The sequence below is a fragment of the Pteropus vampyrus genome, unplaced genomic scaffold, assembly GCF_000151845.1.
Source record: "Pteropus vampyrus isolate Shadow unplaced genomic scaffold, Pvam_2.0 Scaffold238, whole genome shotgun sequence".
Lineage (NCBI taxonomy): Eukaryota > Metazoa > Chordata > Mammalia > Chiroptera > Pteropodidae > Pteropus > Pteropus vampyrus.
Genome location: NW_011889019.1, coordinates 1,110,635 through 1,120,808, shown reverse-complemented (window position 1 = coordinate 1,120,808; position 10,174 = coordinate 1,110,635). Strand labels below are relative to the sequence as shown.

The window sequence follows — 10,174 nt, the reverse complement described above, 5'->3', positions numbered from 1 at the left end:
ACTGTAAAGTAGTAAAACACATTTCACAAGCTATAAGGAAAGACAGTTCTCTATATTATAGCCACATGTTTTATTTATAGCTATTGTGATAACCTTTCTCTGTAATAATTAGTTGACCAACTTTAAGGGACAGATGAATAGGAACTGAAGGTTAAAACTAGATTTGTGTCATGTGGGAACATCCCTGTGTATCTCTAGGCATTCACAAGATTTCTTTAGTATTATTGGCCATCCTTCCTTCAGAATATTGCTCACTGAACTCTACTCTTGATATCTTTCTTGATTGTCACCACCATTCAGTGAGGTATAGAATCACGGAAATATGCAGAGGGTTAAATTTTTTTTTCCTTAACTTTATATGTGATCTTAGGAATATCTAGGGGGGTAATATCTTGATATTTATAAATAAAATGGAATGGATTTCGCTAAAATTTTCAGTGCTTTTCCTGTTGAAATTTTATTTTGCTCCCTGAAAGTCTTGGCACATTGACATTTCTCTGCGTTTTGGCAGTGTCCCAGTATTTATTCTTGAACAGGTTTATATACCTTCAGTGCTAATCTGTTTTTTGGGCAGAGGGGGAAGAGTTCAGACTGTAACAAAGTAAAATGTTACTATAATACAAAATTATACATATCTATCAGGTTATGTATCAGTGATTGGAAGAAAAATATTTGTTGATTTTTTTTAAATGTAGAAAAAAGAAATGACTGTGTTAAGGTGGGGAATAGATTGGTATAGTCTTTATATTTTGAGCATAGTTTTAGTTTTAAGGAAATTAAGTTTAAAAGTGTATTTCTATTCCCACATATTTACTTTTCTGGGGAGCATATTTTGTTCTCTTTTTATAAAGTCATATTTTTATAAGGTTGTTCTTGAAGTACTCATAAGATTAAGAAAAATGATTCTCTAGGTTGATACTGTTTTGATTTCAAGCATATCTGCTCAAAGGGGAATGATGTTTCATAAATCTGGAAAATTGGATATGGTTATCGGACTAGTATTCTACTATGCCAGTTAATTTTTTGATTCTAGTTAACATTTTATAGATATTTTTATGTTTTAAGAATTCAGATTCAGTTTTACAAAATGTGAAGAATTTTTTCTTACCTAGTAAGGGCTTATGTGATAACTATTTTGAAGTGAATTATCAGTATTTTAAAGTGTAATATAATTAATTCGTATTATAAAATAAATGTCTTCATTGTGAAAGAAATTGGAAATAGGTTTGCTTTGTTGGTTTGGCGGGTTTTCAAAATTTTTAATATTTAATTGTGGGAAATTTTCAAATTATACAAAAAGAAGAACAATAACATACATACAGTGAGTCCCCATGTACCTAACACACCTAACATCAATAATTTTCATCTCATGGCCAATCTTCTCTTATTTATATGCCTATCTTACCCACCTTTTATTCTGACGTGAATCTCGAACCTCATGTCAACTATAAATATTTCTTTCTCTATAAAAATGTATGTTTTATAATATTTCCATAATATACATTGTAATTATTATATAACTATATTGATATAATATCTAAAGATCTATATTTTATGTAACTAAAATATTTTAAAATATATACTTCATATATGCATATATAAATATAATTCCTTAATATGCTTAAATATTCCATTAATATTCAAATTTACCTGACCTGTCCCCATTCTCTTTTAATACAGTTTGTTCTTATCAGGATCCAGTTAAAGTTCATGTATTGCTTCGTTAAAATGTCTCTTAAGGCTTTCTAAATCTATGATGTTCTCTCTTCCCTTGCAATTTAAGAAACTTGGGTGTTTGTTTGAATTCCTGTAGAGTTTTCCACACTCTGGATTGTCCTGACTATATCCCTCGGGTGTCATTTAATGTTTCTCCATGTGCTTCCCCCCGTATTTCCTGTAAAGTTGGTAGTTAGATCTGTAGCCTTGATCATACTCAATAATACTTATCCAAGAATATTTCCCTGATGGTTTGTAAACTTTTATCAGGAGCACTTAATATCTGGTTGTCTCTCTTTGTGAGCTTAGCACCCATTGAAAACCATCACCCAGCTTAAGTAACCCATTAGTGGTTATAATATTCTAATTTTGTCGTACCTTTTATATGTATTAGCTGGGATACTTCTATAAGGAGAAACTTCCATTCATCAACCATTTGGTTACCTTGAAGTACAGTTCATATATAGGAAAGGCAGAATAGACATTTCATTTCTTGCACACACTATTTGAGTGAATAAAAGTTCACAGGTGACCAGTTAGTGTATGGGTGTTAACTCATGGAAGATTTACTTTTAAACTTTCGATAACGTTGGACTAAATGGTAAATTCCTAAATCCAATGGAGAATCTTCTCTATGACTTGAATGGCCGTCCGTTTTGTACTAAAGATAAAGATGCCTTAGTATTTATAATAAAGAACTATGCGTTTCAGTTATCCATTCAACAAATATTGATTGAGTACCTTATCATGTGCCAAGCACTCCAACATAGGAGGTAGATACTTAATTTAATAAAACAGACAAATAGCTCGGCTTTCTGGTGTTTTGAGCCCCATTTGAGGCTAATAATTCAAAAACAACATTTCAAAACTTCTAACCTGCTTACTTGTCTCTCTTGTCCATTTCCTCAAATATGTCTTCTGTTCTATCCCCCACACAGCTTCTGCAATTTAGACATAAAAAAGAACCCCTCAGAAAATGCCTTTTCTCTAGACTTTCAGTGTCATTGGGCCATGGTCCTTAGTCCTTTCCCGAGAGAATTCCTAGTCACTTCTTTCTTACTTATCCATATGGTTTCATATAGTTCGGAGAACATGTTAATGTTGGTTTAATGACTTAGGATATATGCTCAAGTTAGAAAAAAAGACATTTTTTCATTTAACAGATTTTTGTCATCAAATTATTCTTGCTTTATAAGAGATGTATTTTAATTCATATCATTACTGATTATATATATATATAATAATTGATAATTCTAAATGTATTACATCAGGTCAGACTTGGTGTATGATAGTATAAGGTGATTTGCAAAACAAATGATATAATTTTAATAAATTCAGAGAGAATACTAACAAAGATATTATCCTGAAAAAGGAATAACTTTCCAGAGCCGACAGCATTTAGTGTTTATAAATGATAGATACTGCTCTGTATTTGTTTCAAAATATCTTATTTTATCTTTACAGGAGCAATTGGTTACATGGGAACAAGTGCCTTTGTCCGAAAAATCTATACTAATGTGAAAATTGACTAAAGACCCAAGAAAACCTGGAACTTTGGATCAATTTCTCTTTCGTAGGGGTGGAACTTGCACAACAAAAAAAGTGCAAGAAGAGATTTGGGCTTTAACACTGGGTACTTGTGGGTCTGTCTTTAATGGATGGCTTAAAGTAACATCTATTTCCATTGATCCTAGGTTCTTAGTGACTGCTTTCTCCAACTGTTCACAGCAAATGCTTGGATTTTATGCAGTAGGCATTACTACAGTACATGGCTAATCTTCCCAAAAACTAGCTCATTAAAGATGAAATAGACCAGCTCTCTTCAGTGAAGAGGACAAAGTTTATTGAAAGCATTTGTTCCAATAAAATAAATAGAGGAAAACTTGGATGCTAAAATTACATGAATAGAAATCTTCCTGGCACTTAGTGTTTCTACGTTATTGAAAAATGATGTTCCAGAAAGATTACTTTTTTCTCTTATTTTTACTGCTATCATCAGCCTATTGTGGGACATTTTTATATATTGAATCTGGGTTCTTTTTTGACCTTTTTTTTTTTTTTTCAATTCAACTGCATCCTTTTTTTTTTTTTTTTTTTAAAGAGAAGTAAAAATATTAAATCCTGCATGTAATATATCTGCTGTCATCTTAGTTGGACCAACTTCCCATTTATTTATCTTTAAACTCTCCTGTTACATCTTAATTCCATCCAAAGAAGATACAGTCTGATGATAGAGGTGTACTCTCTACAATGCAATTTACTGTACAGTTAGAAAGCAAAGTGTTAAATGGAGAAGATATTTGTTTTTATTAAACATTTTGAGATTTAGATAAACTTCATTTTAACTGAATGTCTAAAGTGATTATCTTTTCTCCTCCCCACCCCCAAGTTAGTCTTACATCTTTTTTGGGTTTGAATGAAGGTTTTACATAAGAAATTATTAAAAACAAGGGGGTGGGTAATAAATGTATATAACATTAAATAATGTAACGTAGGTGTAGATTCCCAAATGCATTTGGATGTACAGATTGACTTCAGAGTACTTTTTTCTGATGATGATTGGTGTAGAAATGTGTGAATTTTGGATGGCTTTTTACATCTTGCCTACCACTGCATGAAACATTGGGGTTTCTTCAAAATGTGTGTGTCTTTCTTTTGGGAGGGGGGATTGTTTTCTTCTGTTACTTTTCTGAGACTCCTACAGGAGCTAAATTTGTAATTTAGAAACATTTAATTTTGTTAATCCTGTCTGGGGCACTTAAATAATAACATCTAAAGCATTACTGCTTTAGAATGTTAAAATAAAATTTCCTGACCAAATTGTTTTGTGAAAATAGATGTGTTTGCAATTTGAAGATATTGTTTCAAAAGACAATATTACTGAATGCAATTTTTAAATATACTGTAAACTATGCTTTTCTAATACAGGGGACCCACACTTTAAAATCCCAAACTTGCTTACATCTACATTATCCAGTACAGTCATAAAGTGAATGACAAGTCCTTTGAATGAAATTGTGGCACAAAATCTGTTCAGGTTGGTGTACCCTGTGAAGTGGGGATGGGGGTAAAAGGGGTTAGCTTACAATTGGATTAGCAAATAAAGGTTACAGTTTCTAAGAGAAGTCATTTTAATTTTGAATACATCTTTCTGGAACTATCCATAATGAGAAGTTTTCCTAGAACCATTGAGTTTCTAGTTTAATAGTTTGCTATGCAAATGACCATCTAAAACAATACTGTATATTGGTATTTTTAGAAAGATTCAAAACAGCTGTATTTAAACCTTATTGTGAAACTCATGCCATTAATAGTCTCATAAGATGTTTTCATTATAAAATGTTTCTATAAAATAATAGACTCTGCATCCTATCATGTGGTATGTAGGGACTATAAAGAGTGAAAAGTTTGTTTTCTTACCACATAAGTGTGGCTGACATTAGCAAACAAAGTTGATCAGAAGCTGTAGGTAAATCCTCTTCTTCAAGTCAGAATGTTATATTAAATATAATACACTGGTTCTTCCATTTTCTCTTCCTTTTTACCTGCCTTTAAGATCTTATAAGAAAAGAAACTAGAAGTCAATATTTAATGGCTTATATTATGTAACTTTCTAACTACATGTAAAGTACTTATAACAGTATACAGTCTGTCTGATGGAGTGTAAATTGGAGAGCAAGCTTTTGTCATAATAAAATGAAATTTGTTTCTTATGAATCTTGCAGGTAAGATGTAGGGTTTTTAAAGAATGAGGGTTTAACTGCTTTCAGGTACACCAGTTCTTTCTACTAAGTTGAGCTCTATTTGAATTTGGAATCTTCAGTGAAAAATAGTTTTCTAATTTCCAAATAACATTCAGAGCTCCATTAAAATGAATATAAATCACCTTGAAAAGTCCTTTAGAAAATATAGATTGATTTATGGCTTCATAGAGGGGCTGGGTATGGTGTCTTGAAGATGATGTAGTTCACAAATGGTTTAGCTCCCTAACTCTCAGTTGTAGAATAGTAAAATAAAATATTATTTAAGTTACTTCAAGGGTGGGGTTTTTCCATTCCATTAATGCTGTATCTGGCTTTCATTTGTTAGCATTATTTGCTCAACTTCCCAACTGATGCTTTGAACATTATCAAAAACTAAGGATAAACTTCCCTCGTATCTATAAGCATGCTTCTCCTGAAATTTAGCTACGTTAGTCATTGGTATTGTTAAATATGTATATCCTAGTACAGGAGTAGAATAAGGTGGAAATGTAATGGCTGGAGGGATTGTAAAGCATTCTTTAGTAAATTATGTTAGGCTCCTAGATTGTACTGGGTTTGCCCATAAATCAAGCCTCATACTCTTAGAATTCATTATTTTGTGGTGTTATCTCAATGGTGAATGATATGGTGAATAGTATATTCATCTAGTGAATGGTGTGGTTGGGCATTTTCCATTGATAGTGGATGGACTTCTTTTAAAGGTGGTTGCTGCAAATTCAAGTTCTTCCGAAAACCACTTTATGTAGGGTTTATCCACAAATTTTATTGATTTTGATAAAGCTTTTTTGTTTCTTAAATGTTTACTAACCACCATATGCCAAATGTCTTGCAAATGTTATTTAAAATTTTCCTGAATTTTTACAAATGTAAAAAAGTAAAAGCATATTAATGTAATTTGTTCAGGAAAAGCTACATGCCGAAGGGCTTCTGTATATGAAGTCTAGGAAAGAAAAGCCTGTTTGTAATCTGTACACTGTAGTTCCATCTGGGTTTAAGTTTAGATTTCAGCGTGTTTTAGTGCTTCATTCTATTGATTTATTGGAACACAAATAGGAATAGTGATGTATGAAAACACAGGAACTCATTAATGTTTTATATTGTCATAAAAATTCCATAGTTATCAAGCTATATTTTAGCAATCAAGATGTTAAAGAGATAAGAGAAATGACAATTTATAAAGATTCTTTGGAAGCGTATGCAGAAATAGACTAGATTTAGAGGTAGGATAGATCAGAAAGTTAACATACAGCTGCTGAAATTTTGTGAGGTTTAAATTCAGTATGAGGAATAACTCTAAGTCTTGCCTGTGAGCAAGATATGTGCCCTTTCTAAAAGCCATCTGACTTGACATTGGAACCGTAGGCAAAAGTATGCAAAGACAAAAGTAAAAATTAGGTACTTATTTCACTGTATTAGGAAATGGAAATAAAGAACTATTGTGAAAGCTGCCTATGTTGAACTATTTGGTGAACTAGGCTTGCTAATAATTGACTGATAAAGCAGCATTCTGTGTTTCTCCAATTCTTAAGTTTAGGTCATTTGAAAGTTTTAAATGTTATAAGAGCTTAAGGCAAGGAAGAAATAATATGGAATTCTGTTTGAAAGGCAACAGAGTATACTTGGAAAAGCAGTCCAACATGGGCTTTCAACTGTGTCAAACTTGACTATGTAAATTCTCACAGGGCAGAGACAATTGGTGACAGAATTGGAAGGAAACAGTTATTGCTCTGTGATTACTTCCATTTTGTACACACCTTGGTTTGTATCGGCCATATTCCAACTAGCTTTTTAGTTAATAGAAATCCAGTATATAATGTATCAAATACATCTGAGGTTCTAATCTAGTCTTGTTATTCTAACTGAAGTTGGATTTTTAAAAAGTAATAAAAAGTTAAATGTACTTACCTTGGATGCTTTATTTCTTTCCTTTTTGAAACAGGTGGACCAAGCATAAGAGACAACCCATTATTATTGGCATGCATGTGAAGGGATTGCTAATAGCTTTCCACAGTTAAATAAAGCAGGGGTCAGCAAACTTTTTCTGTAAAGGGCCAAATAGGAAATATCTGAGGCTTTGAGAACCATATGGTCTCTGTTGCAACTACTTGACTATTATAGCACTGAGTAGATAGGACATAAACTAATGAGCATGGCTGTGTTCCAATGTAACAACAACAAAAACAGCCAGTGGTCCATAGTTTGCTGACCCCTGAAACAAAGGATTTAAAATTTAAGATTTGAATCCCCCCAACTTTATATTTTGAAAAAAAAAAAAAATTAAATGTACAGAAAGTTGAGAGAATGGTACAATGAATAAGGGTTGTTTTTTAAAAGGTTATTTTTCTCTTTTATTATCATTCTTTTGAGTTTTTTTGTATATACAAGCACTGACTCCTACACTAAAACCCCGCTACCCCATACCTGTCATTCTTCTGATTGATAATAGATTGCATTTCTCTAGTACTTATTACTTTTTCAAAGGAGTTTCAGACATGTACACTTACAACCATCCTGTGAAGCCAGTAGGGTAGATAACTATGTTTTATATCTAAGAAACTAGAGCAGCCAAAGGTCTCTTATTTTGCATGATTAGGGTTCTGTTGTCTTGACTGCTGTAATTGTAAAATGGGGATGTCACCTCTCCAGCCTGTGGAGTAGATAATATATGTAGAGATCACATTGAAAATGAGTGTTCTGTACTGACAGAAGGGATTATTTTTATTGTGCTGCATCAGAATCAGTGGTTAGTTTCTCTTGGTGTGTTCATACTTCTTGTTTTACACCTCCAGTTTTAACTAGTTAAATCCTTGTCAACCTCCTTGGTTCTCTTTTCTCCTGATTTAACTAGCTGCCTCAGTCAATGTCTATAGTTGATCATTCCTGTTAGCCAAATAGTTTAAGTTAGTATAAATTTGGAGTGCTTTTGATCTCTTTAATGAACAGTTTTTGTCTGGTTGGAACTAGGGGTATAAGGAAATCCATCCTACAGCCAGCTTCTAGATTTAAAAGTGAGAACTTTTATTAAACTGTAATTCTATGGTTTTAACATTAGAAAAGAGGAATAAACTGGCATTGGGAAATGTGGAGTCAATGGTAATGTAGTCTGCACATGTATTTAAAATTATTTTCCAAGTTTTACATAAGGTGATAGGAATTTCAAGTTTTAGAAATGCAGGAGATGGTTGTAGGGAGAAGTCGATGTAAGTCATTTTAATTGGCCAATGTTACGGTTATTCGTAGTGGTTCAATCTAAGATTATGGGACTTAAGCTCAAAGGGAATGGAGGGTCTAGAGAGTGATACATGGAAATTGGTTTCAAGTTTGGAGTTTGTCAAACCATCTGCTGCAAGCTACAGGCCACTAGGGTAGGACAGATGTAAGTACATGTCATAAGTGTGGTAGCTGCTATAATAGATGTTGGCATGAGGATGCAGGCTGTATGGTTATCAAGTCCCCCACAAAGACATGGAGGTGTGAAGCCGCAAGGTGACTGCAGGGTGTTTAATGCAACAAGAGTGGAGAGATGGAGGTGGCAAGAGCCAAGGCTGGAATCATGAAAGGAAGATGTGATGATTGATGGAGGGAGCTATGCAGGAGGAAGCCCATAAATAATGTGAATTTAATAATGGAATGAGGTTGAGCATCTTTAGATTACAAGGCCTTTTAAATCTACCTCAAATTTTTCATAGGACTGAAAAAAAATGTATATGTAAACAATTATTTGAACCCTAGTCAGAGTTTAATATGTAAAAGTGGTGAGTGAAATCAGGAACCTTAGAAATGAGAAAAAATATTAATCATCCCTTTTCAGTTTGTCCTACCTAACCTTTCTATTCTGTGATCCAAATATTTTGTTGATATTTGTTGATTGATAGCAAAAGTAGCATCTAAACAGGGATTCTGATATAAAACTGTAGCTTGATTATCCAGGAGCACCACTGTCTTTAAAATATTTGGACACAGTGTTGGTGAGAAGACCTGGCAGCTACTTACCAGGTGGGGATTAGAAGCAATAAAAGCTCAACCTCAGTGCTTGCACAAGTTGCCTGTAATGTCTATTTTTTGGAGGAATTCACTGCTAATGAAGAACCCAGTTGGCTGTTTGCCTAGTGCCATCTGGAGACCTGGAAGTGTCATAGAAGTTAGGCCTTTTAGGTGTTGACTGTGGACTTGTGTACTGGCAGGTGGTGACCTTCACTGGGTTGGATGCAGAGATCTATGGCGTTGGGTTTGACTCCTTAAAGCATTCTGGCAGAAATGCCCTTCTACCCCTTCCCACGACTATTGCCTGTTTAATGGCCACTTGGCCTTCCCTGCCATTTGGTGGCATATAGTCACCCCAAATTCCTTCTGCCTGTCAGTTCCTAACCAGATCTTGCTCAATCTGGCTCCATCTTGTATGTGCTTGTGTGATGAAAATAGCATGAAGCAGGGTCAACTTGCATTTCTTCCTAAGGGCCAGCGCATACTATCCAGTTAGCACCCTTACAGTGGTTAACTGTTAAACCTTTACTAGTTTGATGGACTTATTATCATCGTTATTAGATGAGAAGACAGATGATCATAAAGCAGGAAATTCAGAGTCCTGTGTAAAAGCCCAACTCTGGGCTCCCTATTGACTATTTTGTCATCAGAGGCTGTGAAACCATGTGGAAACCCAAAAGGGAAGTTTGGTCCATTTTTCTACTTGCAAT

General features: G+C 33.7%; 1 protein-coding gene across 1 annotated transcript in view; it reads left to right on the top strand.

The window, feature by feature from the left end:
• The window catches only part of TM9SF3 (transmembrane 9 superfamily member 3), a 53,749-nt gene extending 48,908 nt beyond the window's left edge, over nucleotides 1-4,841 (top strand). The window contains exon 14 of the mRNA XM_011373979.2: nucleotides 3,181-4,841. Within this exon, the coding sequence (XP_011372281.1) occupies nucleotides 3,181-3,248 (68 nt within the window). The 3' untranslated portion in view covers nucleotides 3,249-4,841. The remainder of the gene's footprint in view (nucleotides 1-3,180) is intronic.
• Nucleotides 4,842-10,174: the final 5,333 nt, after the last annotated feature.